Genomic DNA, 22804 nt, shown 5'->3' on the forward strand with positions numbered 1-22804 from the left:
CTTTGTATTAATTCCGTATTTACTTTTTCTTGGGAGGTGTATATGGTTCTTTGGTTAAATATTTGTTAATAGAAGATTGTAATACAATAGCACGTTAAATTCATATCGCCAATGATGAAAACAGTAGAGACAGAGATCGCCCACCTTCTGCAGAGTGAAACCAAATCTCTCTACTCAGAGTGATTACCTCTAAAGGAGTCATGTGCTTCTTTGCACGGGGCTTCTCATATCCTTGAGCCTTTGTTAACTTTTATTAAATGTACAGTCTAAACTCCTTTGTGTTTGGGGGAAATCATGGGGAGACATATGCCCTAGTTTGAGCAAAATGGGTTAGGGCATGGAGAAGACGATTTTAAGGTGACAGAACAAGGAGAGTTGGCATAGGTCACATATGACCACCAGAACACGTTGGTAGAACATGGAAAAGTGCTTTGGGGAAGGCTAGAAATTATTAGGTGAAGAGTACTCAGTAGAATAGTATAAAAGGGATAGGGACTTAGCTATTTTTATCCATGTATTAAAAAGAATTGTTGCAGCAGGAAAGCCACAAAGGTCTCAGAAACGTAGGTCACGTGTAATTTCTGTCAACACATAATGAATGAATCCAAGGGCAATGTAGTCTTTGACTGTCAGAGGTGTTGAGAATGTGGCTCAAACCTTCCAGGGAAAAGGAGAAGGGGAGAAGTCTAGAGGGTAGACCAAGACTACCTCCAAAATCATCTTGAACTTTTACAAAAGACTATAATTCATCCCTGTGCTCTTAGAAGAAGTAGTGGTAGTATTTTCCAAAAAACAAAAGCAAAAACAAAAAAAAACAGATTCCATTTTGTACAAATATGAGAGAACAGAACAGTTTTATTACAATGACAATAAGCAAACAATTCAATTGGGTGGGATAGCAGTTAGTTTCACAAGAAAAGGAGAGAACTTGTTATTCAGCAAATTGGTTGGTGTTGGTCAAAGAGTTTCTACAGATACATCTGAATATACCAAACAAACATTGTTCTCTTATCTGTTGAATCTCTATCTTTCACTCTTTCTCGCATTTCACATAGTTGAGTTCTGAAAGATCTGTCTTCCAGACAACTCTTTGTTCGTCAAAGGGCAGAAGATAAGGAACAATTTGAGTCCTTCCGTAAAATTGTAAGTAAACAAATTTCCAATCATCTACAAAGAATTCTATAAACATCTCCATCTATAAACTTAACTAATGCAAAGAATTGATCTTTCTCATAAACTATAAGGTTAAGATGAGCACTGTGGTCCTGAGGGTAAAATAAGTGAGAGGAAGCCACAGGGGGAGATTACCTACCAATCTAGAAAGAATCTAGAGGAGAAACATTTACTAGGGATAAACAGAGAAAGCTCGGGGTCATCTTCTTTGGTCTCCTGCATTCCTTCTCTCTGTGTCTCTGAGAAAGAATTCACCAGTTAGGGAGCATCAATACATTGTGCTTTGGAGTTTCACAGATTGAGAACTTGTCCCTCCCTGTTAAATCAGTCAAACATATACCAATTGCCAACAGTGAACTTTACTCTCCTGAGTCCTGAGAGTCTGAGAGACAGAAAGATGAGAATGCTCTGACTTACATGGGGCAGGGCCAGCTGAACATATGCAGGAAGTATAGACACATTTTCCTGAAGTTTAATCTTAATGTCTAATCCTCAAACAGAGAGAAAACAAAGGAAACAATCTTCAACAAGCCTAAGATGAATTCAACTATCCCGCTCTGATTCTCAACTTCGTCTCTGGCATTTTGCTGCCTTGTAGCACAGAGAGCCTCCCTTTCTGCCAATTCCCTCCTCATGTGCATCACTTGCTTTTGCTGTTCTAGTTCATCCTCCAGCATTCTGATTTTCTCTTCATACTCCTGTCTTATCTGCGCTTTCTGTCTCTCTAGCTCTGCTCTGTAATTTTCTTGCATCACTCGGATTTGTTTCTGAATCTCCTCCTCAGCCTTTTGGTACATGTTGTTCGTGAAGCATCTGCCTTTGCACTCTGCGACCACGCGCTGGACCAGGACCAGCAGCTGCTCCCTCTGGTCCTCCTGCGCAGCTCCTGCCGCCCTGTTGTTGAACACACAGTAGCGATCTCCGAACATGCCCATCAGCTCTTGAATGCCTTTTGGAGCTTCCTTTAAGTAGTCACGGAAATCGATGCCTTCCAAGTCATCTTTCCGGGTGAATAAGAGGATCATGTGTCTCCTAGCTCTCTCTCCAAACATTTTCAGGATCTTTTCCGTGGCTCTGTGGTCTTCCGGCGTGTAACGGCCCAGCGGGATGACGAGGAGCAGAGCATGAGGCCCTGGCGAGGTCAGGGCCATGCAGCGAGCAATCTCCTTGCTAGTGTCAGCATCCTGTACCTCTGTGTCAAAGATGCCAGGTGTATCCACCACGACAACTTCCCTCCCCTTCCAGGTGCTGTTTCCTTTCTTACAGGACCTGGTGATGGATACTGCGGAAAAGCCAGAAGGAAACATTTTCTTTCCGAGGATGCTGTTTCCTGTTGCACTTTTTCCTGCCCCAGTCTTACCCACTAAGACGAGTCTCAGTTGTGACTCTCTGGGCTCTTGGTTTCCAAGCCCTGGCACAACAGGAAATAAAAGTCGTAGCGTTAGAAGGAACGTCAACTGTCTCCCCTGCAAGTCCCCCGCCCACCGGTGCCTTGCTCTGTTGCCTGCTAGGGTCCTCTGCACTCAAGGGATGTCTCTAGAGAGCCCTCTGGGCTCGTGCTCCTCTTGCAGTATTTGAGGACCACCCAGGTAATTTTCAGCATCCCCTTGCGCTTCTTACTGTGACCTTGCGTAGGTAAGTAGACCACAGAGGAGGAAACAAAATGCTTAAGAAGAGAACTCTGAGCTGCTACTGGTAGCTGGTCCTCATAAGATAACATAGGAAGTAACACAAAATTGACGTTGCATATTTTACTTCCCAGGAAAGTTCAAAGTTAATATCAGAGCAGCAGAGCACAGCAACTGAAACCTTAAGTTACAAACCAAATCATCTAATAGCTCTCTTCCTGTGTTTGTATTCAGCGAGTCTCTGCGTATCTCTTTAATGTGCCTATAAGGTCAAAGTCTGCCCGATTTGTTAGGCATAGACCCGGGACCGGTGGGAAGACAACTGGCAATCACGTTTGAGAGGCTGTTGTCCCGAGAAGACAGACCCTGCCAGCCGGCCCTTGAATGTAAGACTGATTCCTGCATGAGGAATCCTGTGTTATAACTACCTATTTCTGCTTTGAGACAATGCATACATTATCCCACTTACAACCTCATAGACACTGTTACAAACCCCAATTAGTTTTCAGGGCTATCATCCCCAAAGCCAAGAGCCAACTAAACGGTTGATGTTTTAGTTTCTCAGGCTAAAAATCTAGGCGTCACCCTTGACTCCTCTCTCTCCCCTTCTTTCCATATCCAACCCATCAGCTGGTTCTCTTGGCTCCAAATCTGTTCGCTTCTCTCTATTTTGAAGATCATCATACTAGCCCAAGTTATATCCCCATCCATGCTTCAGTAGTCTCCTAACTGGTCTCTCTACTTCCGCTTTGGCCCTTTCAGTCTATTCTGTAAAGTGGAATAATCTTTTAAAAATAGCAATCAAACAGAAGAGGGAAATTGCAGAACCTCCCACTCTGGCTTCCACAAAATCTGTAGTTCATCCCCATCTCGCACACACTTTATGGTGAAGCTTTTGCTCATCTCTGGATCCCTAAGGCAGAGTTTCTCACATTTGATAACCAGAATCCTGGGGTGAAAGAAGTAAATTTCCCGAAGCTGAGAACACTGGATACAGGATGGCTAAGATTACCTAAGGAAAAATGTGGATGGGAGTTCAGACTATTATTTAGTTAGCATCACAAAGGAAGATGCCAACTATAGGATATTCTGAGGGCATTGGTTGACCTTAGAGACAGGGAGTAGGAAAATCATGGCTGGCGAGATAAAAAGGCACCAAAGGCCAGTGCCAACACTGCAAGAATTGGCCAATGTTGACAGCAAATGGATGGCAATCTATGATAGATGGCAAACACAGCCATGAATTATTCCCTCTCTGTACTCATGCCTCTTGGGAATGTGGATTTGCAGCTACTCTCATCAAGCTGCTGAGTCCGTTTCTCCAACCCTTGAATCTGACTGGGCCATGTGACTTGCTTTGGACAGTAAGGTCGTGAAAACATGATCAAGCAGAGACTCCAGAAGTGCTGACTTATTGTAGTTTGCCTTCTCTTTCTGCTTTTCGGAACCTTACAACTGCCCTGGACTAGCCTACTGGATGAGAGACACAAGGGCCGGTTATCCCTGTCCCCCTGGTCTGCCCAAGAGCTTGCTGACTGCCAGACATGTCTATGAGGCTAGCCGAGATTATCCAGTTGCATCCTGAACCACCAGCCTACCACACATGCATGAGTGAGTCTGGCTGAGATTAGCCAAGTTGATCCAGACCCAAAGACTGCCCAACTAACCCACAAAACCAAGAGCCAACTAAACGGTTGTTGTTTTAGGCTCCTAAATTGTGTGGTGGTTTGCTTAACCAGCAAAAGCTCGAACGATAGAATCAATTTCTATGGATAAGGGAGTAGAGGGAGGGTTATGTGAGGAACGGAGTGATCAGTCTGTTGAATTTGTTGGTTATAGTGAGGCCACCAGCAACAGGGAAATTAGGGACCTGAATGAGGAATTAATTATGCCCATGTTCCTCCTTCCCAATCCTCTCTTGGGCTGAAGAGAGGGGCAGAGAAACAACCAGAGAGGCTACAACCCGCTGTTCTGGTGTGTCCACGCTGTAGGAAGTAGCACACAAGAAACCTCATCAAGCCCATATCAATCAGGAGATTCTAATTCTCTTCCTGTTAGCTGTTAAGCTACATCACAAGGAGAAGCCGTAGAGGGTCGAGAGAAATGAGAGAGCAGAGTAAATGAAGGGAAAATAAGAAATGTGGTTGAAAATGTTTTGCTCTTGCGCAGATGGGGACTGACTGACAGGACAGGAGAGCCCCGGCCCTCCTCCCCCAAACCTGGCCTGCCTAGCCCCGAGCAGCCTCTCACCGTGGCTGGTCCTGGAGTTGCTGGGGTAATGGGCCGCCATTGTACTTTGAATTCCTGGAAATAAAGAAAAATAACTATGTCATTTCAGGGAAGTGGAGAGTAACTGGAAACTGGAAATGTTATCCTCATGTAACCAACAGTTTCTTTTTTTTTCATAAACTTGCTTGCTACTCAGTTTCTCTTCCTCTATTTCCCAATACTTCTCCATTCTCTGTTTTCAGTCTCATTTTCGGATTGTTCATTTTTCTTTACACAAATGTAAGTGCTTCAGGGTCTTCCTTGGCACTGGTTCTGGGTGCCCTTCCCCACTCTATTCAGTGAATGATTGCTTTGAATGCCATTTATATGTAGCCTGCAGCCTAGACCCTTCTCAGAGGTCCAAACTTTTAAATCCCATTCAACTTCTCCAGTTGGCAATTTTATGGGCATCTCACAGAGAACTCAGACAAAATGGAACCCTTGACCTCCATCCCCCCCTGGTTCCCATTTCAGTAAAGGGCACCACCAAATGGCTCACGCAGAATCTTGGGGTCCTCCACAACGCTTCTTTCCTCACTTGCTCATCAGTCTGGCACCAAATCCTGTTGATTTTACTTCCAAAAAATGCAAAATTCTCCATTTCTCCCCATCTCCATGTTCATCCAACCCACTGTCATTTGATTGCAATGTAATAGGCTCCCAACTGATATTGCATCTTCAATCCCTTCTCCACTCAATAATCAGATGCCTTTTTAAAACTGAAATTTGACTTTTTTCCCTTGTTTAAATTCTTTAATGGATTCCTTTTGCTTTTTATTGTTCAAATAGTTGAAAACCCTTGGAATGGTCCAAAAGGCCCTCCATGCTCAATTACTCTCTCTCTCTCTTTCAAAAGGCTTGAACCATACTGGCCTCCTCAATGTCCCCTGAATCCTCTAAGCTCCCTCCAGCTCCTAGACCCTTGGGGAATATTTCCCCCTCCCTGGAGCACTCCCACACCCTTCCAATGCCCAACTCATTTCTTCTCAGCCCTGAGGCTTCAGTATTCTGTTATTTCTCCAGAGAGGGCTTCTCCACCCCCATCACCAACCAACAAGTTAGCTCTGGTGTGGAGTTTGTGCTAGCCACACTCGAAGGGTTTCTATAGAATACGTACCACAATAGGAAGTTGTGCGTCTGATTTTTTTACTGTCTCCTCGTAGACTGTAAGCTTTGTGATGGTGAACCGTCTGTGTCTTGTGTGCCACGTTATTCCCTAGGGACAAGCACAATATTGGACAAAGCATGGATCTCAATAAATATTTATTAAATAAATGAATTGATTTTAAAAAATCTCCCTGATTCTTGCCTCCTCTCTGATTGAGCTTTATGTCCAGCCCAATCTGTCTTGTGAAAAAGATGATCATTTCCTTATTTTTTTTTTAATTAATTAATTTATTTTTTGGCTGCATTGGGTCTTCATTGCTGTGCGCGGGCTTTCTCTAGTTGCGGCGAGTGGGGGCTACTCTTCACTGCAGTGTGCGGGCTTCTCATTGCAGGGGCTTCGCTTGTTGCAGAGCACAGGCTCTAGGCACGTGTGCTTCAGTAGTTGTGGCACGTGGGCTCAGTAGTTGTGGCTCATGGGCTCTAGAGCTCAGGCTTTGTAGTGGTGGCACACGGATTTAGTTGCCCCATGGCCTGTGGGATCTTCTCGGACCAGGGATTGAACCTGTGTCCCCTGCATTGGCAGGAAGATTCTTAACCACTGTGCCACCAGGGAAGTCCCCTATCCTTTCCTTATTAACAACACCTAGCATCCTTGAAACACGGTAATACGTTTTAAAGGTTTTCTTTCATTGCTACCTACTAACGTTGGGCAATGGAGAAAGCCATTTGAAGAACTCTTAGCAGATCAGATTTTAAGTAGGACAGGCTGAAATGCTAGTTGTTAAAGAAAGGGTATCTGATAGGAAGCCAACAAATACAAATTTCAAACACTGTTAGAAAGACAGGCACTTCTTTTGAAAGTGGATTAGGAATAAGGAGTAGAAAACAGCTTCTTGTAAACTGGGAGGAGAAATCACAGAAGTTTTAAAAATCAGCGTTGGTCACAAAGATGATTTTGGTGATTGATTTTAGGAGAAGGAGTAAGATACCAGAAACAGGAAAATAAAAGGTTTGGGGTGTTTCTTAAACACCATTCTTAAGAACGGTGTTTCCATTCAGTCTGTGGACTTTCTCTTCAGCATTCTTTAATGCTGTTCTCTTTCTCCTAATTCTGATGTAAAACCAGAGGACTGAACTTCTCTCCATACTGACACTGGATGGCTGAGTTCTCCTCCTACTGCCTAAGAAAGAAGCATCCATTGATCCCCAGCTTCTCCTGAACTGTAGACAGTAACATGGGTTGGCATCTCCCTCCTCCTATCTCCTAAAAGTTCCCCTTCCCCATCTCTGGGTGAAGCCCACGACGGGACTGTTCCTGAGGAGGCAGGTTCAAAGGGGCAGCTCTGAGCAGATCGTTAACTGGGTAACAGAGTCTCTGATCCTGACTGCGTGCTGGCTTTGTGACACGGGGCTGCTGACCTGCGCCTCTTACATCTCCTAGTGCTCTTTTCACCACCAGCTCCCCACACAGCTAATTCTGTCTTCTAATTCTAATTCTAATTCTGTTCAGCCAACACAAACCCTGAAAGCTTCAACTTCACTTATAAATTCTATCAATGGGGAAAACAATCATTTATTCCTACAAGTATCCTCTGAGCAGTGACTGCTGAAAGAGTTATCAATTTGTAGGGCTGAACCTTCAAAACAGAATACTGCCTAAAATCAGCAAAGACAGGAAACAGGAACCAATGAGAAATATATTCTGAGAGCACGTTTGCAGGGAGTTTTAAGATATAGATCCAGAAGAGAAGTCCCCCCTCCACCAAATCACACATTTCCCTCCCTCTCTTCCCACTCCCACAGACACCCCTATTCCCTTACCTAAAAAAAATCTGGGTCCTGCTCCTTTCTCTAACTTTGAAAGCAATGCTAAAGCAGGAGGCGACACTAAGCTATCAAGAAGGAAGAGGAGAGAGGAAGTGAGGGGAGGAGCTGTCCAAACATGCTTATGGAAGAGACCTGCCCACCTTATCACCTAGCAGTGCCAGAACTTTCTGCAATGATGAGATTGTTTTGTGTGGTTCAGTATGGTAGCCCTGAGCCACAAGGGCTACTGAGCTCATGAAATGTGATGAGTGTGATTGAAGAACTGAATTTTTAATTTTATTCCATTTTGATTAATTTAAAGTTAAATAGTCACATCTGCATAGTTGCTACCATATCAGACCACGCAAAGACTCTATTGGGAGGGACGAAATGTGGGTCATGCCGTGAAGTTTGAGAAAAAACTACTGGGTCAAAACCAGGGAATTGCCGCTCAGAGTGTGGCCAAGATGGTGGAGTAGGAAAACCCTGGGCTCACCTCTTCCTATGGGCACACCAAAATTACAGCTATTTAGAAAGCAATTATGACCTGACAACTACTAGAAAAGATTCCCCACAACTATAGATATAAAGAAGGAACCACAAGACAGATAGGAAGGGGTATAGTCAAGGCCCACACCACTAGGTAGGTGACACATAAATGGGAAGATAATTGCAATTACAAAGGTTCTCCCCAAGGAGCAAGGGGTCTGGGCCCCACTTCAGGCTCCCCAGCCTGGGGGATCCTGCACCAGAAAGACAAGCCACCAAAATATCTGACTTTTATGGCCAGAGGGGCTTGCACATGGGAGAGCAAGAAGGCTCTGGGAAACAGAGACCCCATTTTTAAAGGGCACGGACAAAATCTCCATGCTCTGAGACCCAGCATAAAAGCAGTGATTTGAAAGGAGCCTGGGGCAGACTCACTGGCTGATCCTGGAGAGCCTCCCAGAGAGGCAGGAGGCAAGGAGGACCCGCCTAGTGACATAGACTCTGGCAGCAGCTGTTTTGGGGAGTTCATTGTATGACCAGGACACCTGTCATAGAATGGAGTCTTCTCCATTCTTGGAGACTTCCCTCTAGCCTATTCCTGCCAGGGGCTTACCTGCTCACCAGCCAATTGGCACCAGTCCCAGAGCCTCCCAAGCCAAACAGCCAGCCATGAGAGCACTCAATGCCACTCACCAGGAAACTGGCACCAGCCCTGCACACTCTGGACCCTGCAGGCAGCCACCCCAAACCTGGACCCACCCACCAGTGGGCCAGCACCAGCCCTGGAACACCACAGGTCCCACAGCCAGCTGCACCGAATCCCAGCCCCACCCAGCAGCAGGCCAGCAGCCAGAGCACAAGCCAGGGCCTGGCAGCCAACTGGGCCAGAAAAACCTACAAAGAATACTCTACCCAGCAAGGCTCTCGTTCAGATTTCATGGAGAGATCAAAAGCTTTACAGACAAGTAAAAGGTAAAAGAGTTCAGCACCACCAAACCAGCTTTATAACAAATGTTAAAGGAACTTCTCTAGGAGAACAAGAAAAAGCCACCAGTGGAAACCAGAAAATTACAAAACAGAAAAAGCTCATTGGTAAAGGCAAACATAAAGGTGAGAAATCATCTACGTACAAAGCTAGTAGGAAGGTTAAAAGAGAAGAGCAGTAAAATAATTTATATCCACAATAAGCACTTAAGGGACACACAAAGCAATTAGATGTAAAATATGATATCAAAAACGGTAATGAGAGGAGGAGAGTACAAAAGCACGGATTTAAAAATGCATTTGAAATTAAGAGATCAGCAACTTAAAACAATCATATATATATACACCTCATGGCAACCACAAACCAAATATCTATTATAGATACACAGACACACACACACACACACACACACACACAAGGAAAAAGGAAAAGAGAAAAAAGAAAAAGGAATCCAAACATAACACTGAAGATAGTAATCAAATCACAAGAGAAGAGACAAAAGAAAAAGAAATTTATAAAAACACCTACAAAAACAACCCACAAACAATTAACCAAATGGCAATCAGAACATACATATCAATAATTACCTTAAACGTAAATGGACTCAATGCTCCCATCAAAAGACACAGAGTGGCTGAATGGATACAAAAACAAGACCCATATATATACTGTCTACAAGAGACTCATGTCAGATCAAAGGACACACACCAGCTGAAAGTGAGGGGATGGAGTCCCTCCCATCAGGAAGCTTGCACAAGCCTCTTAGATAGCCTCATCCACCAAAGGCCAGACAACAGAAGCAAGAAGAACTATAATCCTGCAGCCTGGGAACGAAAACCACAATCACAGAAAGACAGATAAAATGAAAAGGCAGAGGACTATGTCCCAGATGAAGGAACAAGATAAAACCCCAGAAAAACAATTAAATGAAGTGGAGATTGGCAACTTTCCAGAAAAAGAATTCAGAATAATGATAGTGAAGATGATCAAGGACCTCAGAAAAAGAATGGAGGCAAGGATTGAGAAGATGCAAGAAATGTTTAACAAAGACTTACAAGAACTAAAGAACAAACAAACAGAGATGAATAATACAATAACTGAAATGAAAAATACACTAGAAGGAATCAATAGCAGAATAAATGAGGCACAACGGATAAATGACCTGGAAGATAAAATGGTGGAAATCATTGCTGCAGAACAAAATAAAGAAAAAAGAAAGAAAAGAAATGAAGACGGCCTAAGAGACCTCTGGAATAATATTAAATGTGCCAACATTCGCATTACTGGGGCCCCAGAAGGAGAAGACACAGAGAAAGGATCCGAGAACACATTTGAAGAGATTATAATGGAAAAGTTCCGTAACCTGGGAAAGGAAATAGCCAGCCAAATCCAGGAAGCACAGAGAGTCCCAGGCAGGATGAACACAAGGAGAAACATGCAGATACACATAGTCACCAAACTGACAAAAATTAAAGACAAAGAAAAATTATTAAAAGCAACAAGGGAAAAATGACATATAACATACAAGGGAACTCCCATAAGGTTAACAGCTGATTTCTCAGCAGAAACTCTGCAAGCCAGAAAGGAGTGCCACCATATATTTAAAGTGATGAATGGGAAGAAACTACAACCAAGAATACTCTACCCAGCGAGGATCTCATTCAGATTTGAAGGAGAAATCAGAAAGTTTACAGACAAGCAAAAGCTAAGAGAATTCAGCACCACCAAAGCAGCTCTACAGCAAATGCTAAAGGAACTTCTCTAAGTGGGAAACACAAGAGAAGAAAAGGACCTACAAAAACAAACCAAAAACAATTAAGAAAACGGTAATAGGAACATACGTATTGATAATTACCTTAAATGTGAATGGATTAAATGCTCCAACCAAAAGACACAGACTGGATAAATGGATACAAAACAAGACCCCTATATATGCTGTCTACAAGAGACCCACTTCAGACCTAGGGACACATACAGACAGAAAGTGAGGGGATGGAGAAAGATACTCCATGCGAATGGAAATCAAAAGAAAGCTGGAGTAGCAATACTCATATCAGATAAAATAGACTTTGAAATAAAGTATGTTACAAGAGACAAGGAAGGACACTACACAATGATCAAGGCATCAATCCAAGAAGATATAACAATTACAAATATGTATGCACCCAATATACGAGCACCTCAATACATAAGGCAAATGCTAACAGCTATAAAAGAGATAATTGACAGTAACACAATAATAGTGGGGGACTTTAACACCCCACTTACACCAATGGACAGATGACCCAAACAGAAAATTAATAAGGAAACACAAGCTTTAAATGACAAAATAGACCAGATAGATTTAATTGACATTTCTAGGACATTCCATCCGAAAACAGCAGATTACACTCTCTTCTCAAGTGCACATGGAAACTTCTCCAGGATAGATCACATCTTGGGTCACATATGAAGTCTCAGTAAATTTAAGAAAACTGAAATTGTGTCAAGCATCTTTTCCGACCACAACACTATGAAAGTAGAAATAAATTACAGGAAAAAAAGAAACGTTAAAGTCTCCAAACACATGGAGACTAAACAGTATGCTACTAAATAACCAAGGGATCACTGAAGAAAACAAAGAGGAAATGAAAAAATACCTAGAGACAAATGACAATGCAAACATGACAATCCAAAACCTATGGGATTCAGCAAAAACAGTTCTAAGAGGGAAGTTTCTAGCAATACAGTCCTACTTCAAGAAACAAGAAAAATATCAAATAAACAATCTAACCTTACACCTAAAGGAACTACAGAAAGAAGAACAAACAAAACCCAAAGTTAGTAGAAGGAAGGAAATCATAAAGATCAGAGCAGAAATAAATGAAACAGAAAGAAAGAAAACAGTAGCAAAGATCAATGAAACTAAAACCTGGTCTTTGAGAAGATAAACAAAATTTATAAACCTTTAGCCGGACTCATCAAGAAAAAGAGGGAGGGGACTCAATCAATAAAATTAGAAATGAAAAAGGAGAAGTTACAACAGACACCGCAGAAATACAAAAGATTACGAAGGATTATAAGAGACTACTATGAACAACAATATATGCCAATAAAATGAACAACAGACAAGAAATGGAAAAATTCCTAGAAAGGTACAATCTCCAAAGACTGAACCAGGAAGAAATAGAAAATATGAACAGACCAATAACTAGTAATGGAACTGAATGAGTTATTAAACGACTCCCAACAAACAAAAGTCCAGGACCAGACAGCTTCACAAGTGAATTCTACCAAACGTTTATGAAAGAGTTATCAGCTCTCCTTTTCAACTGTTTCAAAAAACTGCAGAGGGAGGAACACCCCCAAACTCATTCTATGAGGCCAGCATCACTCTGATACCAAAACCAGACAAAGATATCACAAAACAGAAAACTACAGGCCAATATCACTGATGAAAATAGATGCAAAAATCCTCAACAAAATATTAGCAAACCAAATCTAACAATACATTAAAAGGATCATACACCATGATCAAGTGGGATTTATCCAAGGATGCGAGAATTTTTCAACATCTGCAAATCAATCAGTGTGATATACCACATTAACAAACGGAAGAATACAAATCATATGATCATTTCAATAGATGCAGAAAAAGCTTTCAATAAAATTCAACATCCATTCGTAATAAAAACTCTCCAGGAAGTGGACATAGAGGGAACATACTTCAACATAATAAAGGCCATATATGACAAACCCACAGCTAACATCATACTCAACAGTGAAAAGCTGAAAGCCTTTCCTCTATGATCAGGAACAAGACAAAGATGCCCACCTTCACCACTTTTATTCAACATAATTTTGGAAGTCCTAGCCACAGGAATCAGAGAAGAAAAAGAAATAAAAGGAATCCAAATCAGACAGGAAGAAGTAAAACTGTCACTGTTTGAAGATGACATGATACCATACATAGAAAATCTTAAAGACGCCACCAGAAAACTATTAGAGCTCATCAGTGAATTCAGTAAAATTTCAGGATACAAAATTAATACACAGAAATCTGTTGCATTTCTATACACTAACAATGAACTATCAAAAAGAGAAATTCAGTATATGTATAACTGATTCACTTTGTTATAAAGCAGAAGCTAACACACCATTGTAAGGCAATTTACTTCAATAAAGATGTTTAAAAAAAAAAAGAGAGAAATTGAGAACACAATCCCATTTACCGTTGCATCAAAAAGAATGAAATACCTAGGAATAAATCTACCTAAGGAGGGAAAATACCTGTACTCTGAAAACTATAAGACACTGATGAAAGAAATTAAAGATGACGCAAACAGAATGAAAGATAATACTGTGTTCTTGGATTGGAAGAATTAAGATTGTTAAAATGACCATACTACCCAAGGCAATCTACAGATTCAATGCAATCCCTATCAAAATGTCAACGGCATTTTTTACAGAACTAGAACAAATAATTTTAAAATCTGTATGGAAACACAAAACACCCAGAGAAGTGAAAACAATCTTTTTTAAAAATTCCTTTATTTATTTCTCTTTATTTATTTTTGGCTGCGTTGGGTCTTTGTTGCTGTGTGCGGGCTTTCTCTAGTTGCAGCGAGCGGGGTCTACGCCCCATGTCCCCTGCCTTGGCAGGCGGATTCTTAACCACTGCGCCACCAGGGAAGTCCAGCCAAAACAATCTTGAGAAAGACGGACAGTTCTGGAGGAATTACACTCCTTGACTTCAAACTATACTATTTAAAAAGCTACAGTAATGAAAACAATATGGTACTGGCACTAAAACAGACACATAGATTAATGAAGCAGAACAGAGAGCCCAGAAATAAACCCATGCACATATGGTCAAAGGAGGCAAGAATATACAATGGGGAAAAGACGTTCTCTTCAATAAGTGGTGCTAGGAAACTTAAACAGCTACATGTAAAAGAGTGACATTAGGACATTTTCTAACACCATATCCAAAAAGAAACTCAAATTGGGTTAAAGACCTAAATGTAAGACTGGATACCATATAACCCCTAGAGGAAGACATAAGCAGAACACTCTTGACAGAAATCGCAGCTATATTTTTCTTGCATCTGTCTCCTAAAGCAGAGGAAATAGTATAAAAGCAAAAATAAGCAGATGGGACCTAATTAAACTTCAAAGCTTTTGCACAGCAAAGGAAACCATCAACAAAACAAAAACACAACCTAGAGAATGGGAGAAAATATTTGCAAATGATATGACACATAAGGGGTTAATATTCAAAATATAGAAGCAGCTCATACAACTCAACATCAAAAACAAACAACTTGATTTAAAAATAGGCAGAAGACCTGAATACACAGTTTCCCAAAGCAGACAAACAGATAGCCAACAGGCACATGAGAAGATGCTCAACATCGTTAATCATCAGGGAAATGCGAATCAAAACCACAATGAGATATCACCTCATATCTGTCAGAATGGCTGTCATCAAAAAGAACACAAATTACAAAAGTTGGTGAAGATGTGGCGAAAAGGGACCCTTCCTGCACTGCTGGTGGCAATGTAACTCGGTGCAGCCATTGTGGAAAACAGTATGGAGGCTCCTCAACACTAAAAATAGAAGTACCATGTGACCCCACAATTCCACTCCTGGGTATATAGCTGAAAAAACAAAACAAAAACAAAAACACTAATTCGAAAAGATGCATGCACCCCGATGTTCATGGCAGCATTATCTACAATTGTCGAGACATGAAAGCTATCTAAGTGTCCATCGACAGATGAATTGATTAAGAAAATGTGGTATATATATATATACACAATGCAATAGTACTGAGCCATACAAAGAAAGAAAATTTGCCATTTGCAAGAACATGGATGGACTTGGAGGGTATTATGCAAGTGAAATAAGTCAGAGAGAGAAAGACAAATACTGTGTAATATCACTTATATGTGGACTCTAAAAAATACAACAAACTAGTGAATAGAACAAAAAAGAAGCAGACTCACAGATACAGAGAACAAACTAGTGGTTACCAGTGGGGAGAGGGAAGGGAGAGGGGCAATATAGAGGTAGGGGACTAAAAGGTACAAACTAGTAGGTATAAAATGAGCTACAAGGATATATTGTACAAAACAGGGACTGTAGCCAATATTTTATAATAACTATAAATGGAGTATAACCGTTACATATTGGGAATCACTATATTGTACACCTGTAACTTATATAATAGTGTCCACTAACTATACTTCAATTAAAAGAAAACACAATGAGATATGAACTCACACCTGTTAGGTTGACTACATCAAAAAACCAAGAAATAACAAGTGTTGTGAGGATGTGGAGAAAAGGGAACCTCATGCATGTCGGTAGGAATATAAATTGGTGCAGCCACTGTGGAAAACCGAACGGAGTTTCCTCAAAAAAATTAAAAATAGAACTTCATATGATCTAGCCATCTCACATCTGGGTATTTATCCAAAGAAAATAAAAATACTAACTAATAGAGATATCTGCACCCCATGTTCATTGCAGCATTATTTACAATAGTCAAGATATGGAGACAACCTAGGTGTCCACTGATGAATGGAAGGATAAAGGAGATACACACACACACACAAATAGTATTCAGCCATAAGAAAGAAGGAAATCATGCCATTTGTGACAACATGGATAGATCTCAGGGCATTATGCTAAGTGAAATTAATCAGACAGAAAGACAAATACTGTACAAACTCAGTTATATGTGGAATCTAGACAAAACAAAAGCCAGGCTCATAGATACAGAGAACAGCATGGTGGTTGCGAGAGGCGGGGGCTGAGGGTAGAAGTGGGAGAAATGGGTGAAAGGGATCAAAAGGTAAAAATAAATAAATAAGTCAATAAGTAAATAAATAAATTAATTAAATGAATACTCGTTGCAACATGTATATACATATATAAGCTCATTACAGACTCATATGTAAGCTCACATATATAAGTCAATACTAAGCTTAGAAATACTGTTTAATTGATTATTGAATCTACTGAAAAAAATGCATGAATTTTATTTTATGCAACTTAAAATTCAATAAAGCTGAAAACTCCTGCCATTTAGGTAAAATTGGATGCGAGTAGGAGAGCCAGTTGTGGTAGACTGATTGTAAAACTGGCCCCAAGTTGTCACACTACCTTGTCTCCAGGCCCTTTAACACTATGAATTTGGTTCTCTTCCCATGCAGAGTTGGAACCTATTTTTGCACCTCCTGAAGCTCAAAACCTCTAAGGCTTTGCAGATTTATTTTCAACAGTTTCTGCTCTTTTATGCATTTCCTTGTTTTGCTTCATAATTTGACGCCCTTTTTCAACCCATGCACTCCCTTCTTACGCATGTAAAATATCTGTACCACTTTACTAGAAATTCTATGGTAAAGAGACCAGGGGATGATTTTCACACACATCACAGCACAACCCAGGGAAGTCTGTGGTTCACCCATTTCTCAGAATCTTCTCACAATAACAGGAAAGGCTGTTACAAATTCATCTGTGCACAGCACTTCCTCCCTGCCTCAGCCACAACCCTTTCCTGCCTCATCACCTTCACCTTTGGTCTTACCTGTCACACATAGCTGTGGTCGCTTCACAGGACAGAAAGGTTAGGATGCAAGGTCCACTTCTCCTCCTCTACGTGGCGTGATGCTCTCACAATGGACTCAGACCTGGAGAGGAGGCCTGATTAAGGACCCTCACGGCTCGGTCTTGAGCTGAGAAAAAGAACCAGTGCAATCAGTGGACGCAGGTTGTTCTGCTTTTCTATGCCTTTTAGAATCCTGACAGTGGTGCTTTAAAAGCCTAAACTTTATATAGAAAACTTAACAAGTCAATTTTTTATCATTGCCTGTTTTGAAGTAATAGCAACTTGAAATTTGTATTAGAATTTCTCTATTTCCAAGTTGTAAATGGTCACAAGTAATTCTGTGTAAATATAAATATGTAAATATCACACATTCTCTCTCATTACATTTTACTTCTATTTAACGGGAAATCAGGGATTTCAGTGCCCAGATAGCAAACCGGCCATATGCCAACCATTCTGGAAAATGGACTGACATCAATTATAGACCACAGACGTTCTCTTTCTGCAAACCCTAATAAAAACCAGGGTGCCATAGACAATTAGGAGTATAAGCATCAGAGACAAGAGGTTTCAACAGATTTCCGGAAGGGTGCATTGGAGCAGACATCCACAGCCAACATGGCCCCAGAGAGGCTGTGGCTGAGGTGGCCGCGGATGATGACAGAGCACCTCGGGGAGGTGGGCTTCAGAAATTTCAGCTCCAAGGGGATGCGGCTGTAGGGCTGAAAGCAGGGGATTCATGGAAGAAGTGAGTATGAGACACATGATCCAGTCATCTCCTCACTTCCCCCTCATTCGGAACCTCACACTTCAAGGTCTCTCTTCCCGAGTGGGTAATTGAAGGAATCTCCCCTAAAGATTAGAGCATCTCCAGAGAAAAACCTCTGCATTCTGGCATTTTGGGTTCCCTCTACATAACAGCCTGTCCTGCGGTCACCTCAGGTGAAGCCTGCAGTCGGCACCCTCACTCAGACGTGGAACTTCCAGGTTTTCTAATGATTTATTCCAAACTACGAAAAGGCAGTCAGGGAGAGCTGCTGTTTGACGAAAAACTGCAATATGAAAGACAGATGAAAGAGACAAAGATAAACAGCAAAAATAACCCCAACGGGAGCCATACACGCAGGAAACAAAACCAGGAAAAGACTAACCAAACATAAAAATAAACTTCTCTTTCAGATATCTAGATTATTAATCCTCCCACTGAAATCAACTAAAAATACTGAAAAATATTACATACATTTTCTTAAAAGCGTAGGTGAGCAGGCAAGAAGATAACCTTTCTCAGACACGGAACTAAGTGAAAGTGGGCAAGTGGAGTACAGCAGCTAGCTGTCACCCTGAGGATATTTCACCAGCCCTGGAGAATTTAAAGTCTGCTTCTCAAAACCACATTGACAAAAAGACTGAGAGTTTTTGCTACCAGCACAACCTCACTAAGAGAATTTGTAAAGAATGTACTTGAGGCAAGAGGAAAGTAATCACAGATAGTAAATCAGAGGTTGAAAAGAAAGAAAGAATAAGGAAAGAAAGAAAGAAAGAAAGAAAGAAAGAAAGAAAGAAAGAAAGGGAAAGAAAGAAAAGAAAGGAAGAAAGAAAAGAAAGGAAGAAGGAAGGAAGGAAGGAGAGAAAGAAAGAAGGAAAGAAAGAACAAAAGAAAGAAAGAAGGAAAGAAAAAATAGAAAGGAAGAAAGAAGGAAGGAAAGACAAAGAAAGGGAGAGAAGATAATGGTAATAACTTCCAGGGCTTAAAAAGGAAAAAAATAAGAAAATAAAAATACACAACAATAATGCATAGATGGGGTGGAAGGTGGGAATGGAGTTTAAATGTTCTATAGTAATTTGTTGTATAAGAGGAAGATTAAAATATAGATTCCCTTTAGACTTTGTTAAGAATATGTGTTGTATGAGGAATATAGCCAATATTTTGTATTAACTGTAAATGGCATGTAACCTTTAAAAATGGTATAAAAAATTTAAAAATTTTGAAAAAGGAATATGTGCTGTGGCCACTAAGAAAATTAGGAAGAGTGTATATAATTTCCAACTGAGTAGAAAAAAAAATAGAATGTGAAAAGAAGAACCAAATAATCCAAATTAAGGCACAAAGAAGAAAGAAAAACAAACTATGAAACTGGTTGGACAAGTAGAAAGCAAAAAATAAAATAATACAAATGCATCCAAATAGATCATAAATTACAACTATGATAAGTACACCAAAGATTTCCGATAAAAAATAAGTATTGTTTGGAGTGGATTGCAAAGGAAATCCAAATCTAAAACATGAAACTTGAGATAGGTTGAAAGCAGAAGTAGAGGCAAATACAGCAATCCAATTCTAAACAAACAAGAACAAAATATCGAATAAAATAGAATTTTCATTCAGTGTTTCTTGCGAGCCTATTATATGCCAAGCACTGTTTTAGGCAATTGGGTATATTAGCAAATGATAGCAGGTAAAGATCCTTGCCCTCCGGATCTTTCAGTGTTCCTTGAAGGGACAGAAAAGAAACAAAAAAGGAATAGTGTGTGAATTATAGAATAATTATAGGAGATGTTCACTTACGTAAGAAAAAAAAAATCAGGGAGCGTGGTAAAGAGGACCAAGAGTGAGAAGGCAGGTTAAACTTCAACAGTGTGGAAAGGGAATACCTACAAAGTCCTATCCCGCAACATGGCAACTTGTTGACTGCAAATCCTAGAGAATGCAACCCAACATAGGAAGAGTTTTAGATAATTGAGACGCTTTTTAACAAGAAGAAAGAACTTTGAGAACAATTGCCTTGGGTATTCCATTTTTTATATTTGTTTATAAATATAGATGAGACTGATGTTTAAAAATATAAGTTGGTTTGCAACGTCCTCGGGATCTTCCCAGGTGTCATCTGAAACCCGACGGTGAGGCAGACCACTCCGGGTGGGCAGCTGGCAGGTTTAATAAGCAAGGAACTTACAAAGCTTGTCCTGAGCGGCCACGAGGAGAATAGCTTTCCACCCGTGTCTGCCAGAATCGTCAACCTTTATCCAGAGGCCTTCAGTGGGTTCGGTCCCGTATAGCATCCAGATAGTGTCAATTTCTACTCAAGGCTGTATCCTTGTGGAGGCTTCTGGGAGTGGGGAGGCCAGGCAGAATGCACATTCCAAGGACAGCGGAGTAGGTGGGGAGCCCCCAACTGCGTGGGTCCAGTTCTTAGGTCCAACTCTCAAGCCCCGTGACCCGCTCTCGCGATCTCACAGGCTCTCGTCTCGCGCACCGCGCCCTGGTGGTCAGCAAGGGCTTTCGCTAGCGCGGAGGTGGCTCCTTTGGTAGCTCCCTGGCTGCACTGGTGGCAGATGTCACAGCAACAATACAGTCACATGCAAGAGAAAACGCAGGTTAAGACAATGATTCCCGAAATCAATGACCAACTTTTTCTACCAAGAACCCTATGATCCGAGCCACTGATTTACTAGGTCCCCAGGTAGAGGGGTCAGATCCCTCAGGGTGTTCACTTGTGCCCTCATGTGACTCAATAAAGACGACACATGAACAGTCTCAGCAGTAGGAACACACTGCATTCTGTTTGGACAATGGCACGGGTGCTTCCTTGCCAGGCAGGGATCATGTCCAAGGCCATTCTAGTTTGGAGGGCAGCTTTTCTCTTTAGAGAAATGTCAGCGTTCAGTAAGGACAGGCTTTGTTGGCTACCATTCAAGACTTGCTGGGTGAACTTATCAAGGGCTTCTATGTCTGTATACCTTCCAGAAAGGATGCAATTTTGCCTCTATATTCAACAAATTACCATTCCAATGAACTTTTGGTTGTTCGTGGATTATATACGCAGCACTTTACAAATGATTGCTGTGTCTCAAACATGCCTCCTTTGACCTTGGGGCTCATTTCTCAACATCTCTGGAACCCCTTCTGCTGGAGTCATCTTTGAACTTAAAAGCCACAGTGGAAAACAAGTCTCTGATTTGTAGCTTCCTTTTCTTTTCAAACAGAAGCATGGTTTCAAGTTTGATCATTGACCCTGTTCACCAGATTGAGAATCTGGCACACAGTAAATCCATTCTCCACAGGTCAAGTTGTGATCTCTAAGAATGGTCAGAACTTTGGCCACAGTCATACCATTAACTTGCTGTGACAGTCTCCTATTCATAGCAGTGAGCTTTACTGCCTGTCCTCTCCTTGGCCACAAGGATGGGGAGACTCCATGGCACAGACTTTTAGCTGGTCGAGGCTCCGCTCTGATTGACCGTGAGAAAATAAGGCTCAGGGCTCTTAGGGACGCTTCCCCCCCTTCAGATGTTGCAGGCCCTACTCCACCCCTTTGAATCTTTTGACTCTGTGGGATGTACACATAAATACCCCTCTGGGAATGTGGTCATGTCAAATTTCTTCCCATAATCTGCACGAGCAGAGCGCTTCCCTGGACTCCTGCTACACCACTCACGGGAAGCACGCAGCGCCACTCTTACAGGAAGAGGGTTGGCAAGATCTTGGCGTTCTTCTCTAGAGTGATCTCCTCCATAGCAAAGAAGGTGATCTATGGCTAAGCCTGTGATTAAATAAGACAGGCTTCACAAAGAAGGGAGGGCAAAGAAGGAAGACATTTATTCTTGTCTCCTACTGGTCCATCAAACTGGGCCCATTAGTGCCTCATGAAGGAAATCTTGGATAGCTTCTGCCTTAAGCGCAAACCCTCTCCAGTCTCTGTGAGTCCCATATGTGTAATTACAACATCCAACCCAATAATCAAACTCGGAATTCCATTGCAGGGTAAAGCCTTTCCTTCCCCTGCCTTGTGCCTGCTTTCGCCGAAGGACCAGCAGTGTGCACAGGGCTTCTTCCATCTCTCCCCACCCTGCCCTTCGCCTCCTCCTCCTCCCATCACTCGCCTTGGTTGTGACTCCTCGTGGGTTGGAGGAGAAGAGGAAAAACAATTGAAGACAAGTCAGGTGTAATCTGGCTTTGGGGGATGGAGGCACACTTCGTGGCTCTTTTCCTCACGGGGTCCCATTAATGACTGTTCAGAGAGTCTCCCTGGAAATCTGCAATTACAAGTCCAGCTGATGGCCACTATCTCCCCTCCAGCTGGTCACTTCGACTCCAATTCCGGGCACAGTTGCGATCCCTGGTGGGCTTCCGGGCAAGTCCCCTTCAAGCTGGCTTCGGCTGGCTCCCTCCTGTGTGGCCCGCGTTTGGTTTATGGGGAGCGCATACTTTTGCCACACAGTCAGTGACAGTTCTGGCTGCTTCCAATCAGCCTCCTCAGTCTTTACCCCCTGGCGCATAGCAACGTCCTTTCGTATTATATTTCCCACAGGAGCACCCAGCTCCAAAGCTAAACTCCAGAGGACACAGGTCATGTCCTCCCAGGAATCGCTCACCATACACCACTCATGTCCTCTGGCAGCATCAAAGCCCAAGGGGCCGCCTTACTTGCTGTGAGGTGAGAGGGAACCGTCGTCCTATTGGGCAGGGCACACAAGTGGAGCCCCGGTGGAGCCTCCCTTATTACATCACATGGTTACACAGAGATCCCCCTCTTTTTTTTTTTTTTAATGTCTGAAACATTTATATTAACATATTTCCATACATATTTCCATACAAATACAAATATAAGATTTTTAGAAATTTCATGTAATGTCTGAAACATTTATATTAACATTTTTCCATACAAATAACCCAATGAAAGTTTAGTATTAGTTGTTTTGTTTGTTTTTTTATACTGCAGGTTCTTATTAGGAATCACTTTTATACACATCAG

The 22804-nt window shown here is 41.7% G+C and overlaps 1 protein-coding gene across 5 annotated transcripts; it reads right to left on the reverse strand.

The window, feature by feature from the left end:
* Nucleotides 1–837: 837 nt before the first annotated feature.
* LOC309666174 (GTPase IMAP family member 4-like) lies at nt 838–21766 on the reverse strand. Of its 5 annotated transcripts, none has more exons than XM_082473365.1 (4): nt 17989–21766; nt 17031–17178; nt 5052–5105; nt 838–2584 (listed from the first exon to the last, which is right to left on the reverse strand). In XM_082473365.1, the coding sequence occupies exons 3-4, from the start codon at nt 5089–5091 to the stop codon at nt 1659–1661; spliced, it is 966 nt and encodes a 321-aa protein (XP_082329491.1). In that variant the 5' UTR covers nt 5092–5105; nt 17031–17178; nt 17989–21766; the 3' UTR covers nt 838–1658. The 5 variants fall into 5 exon arrangements, with proteins under 5 accessions (XP_082329491.1, XP_082329488.1, XP_082329490.1 ...); XM_082473362.1 differs by lacking the exons at nt 17031–17178; nt 17989–21766 and adding exons at nt 6187–6285; nt 7998–11187; XM_082473364.1 differs by lacking the exon at nt 17989–21766 and having other exon boundaries at nt 17031–17580.
* Nucleotides 21767–22804: the final 1038 nt, after the last annotated feature.

Source organism: Balaenoptera physalus (genome assembly GCF_965194825.1).
Source record: "Balaenoptera physalus genome assembly, chromosome: 8".
Lineage (NCBI taxonomy): Eukaryota > Metazoa > Chordata > Mammalia > Artiodactyla > Balaenopteridae > Balaenoptera > Balaenoptera physalus.

What these genes read in the sequence shown, in the direction of transcription:
- LOC309666174 (XM_082473365.1), bottom strand. Translation starts at nt 5,091, where the DNA reads ATGGCGGCCCATTACCCCAGCAACTCCAGGACCAGCCACG. An exon ending in CAACTCCAGGACCAGCCACG is followed by an intron (nt 2,585 to 5,051) that starts GTGAGAGGCTGC and finishes CTGTTGTGCCAG; the next exon opens with GGCTTGGAAACCAAGAGCCC.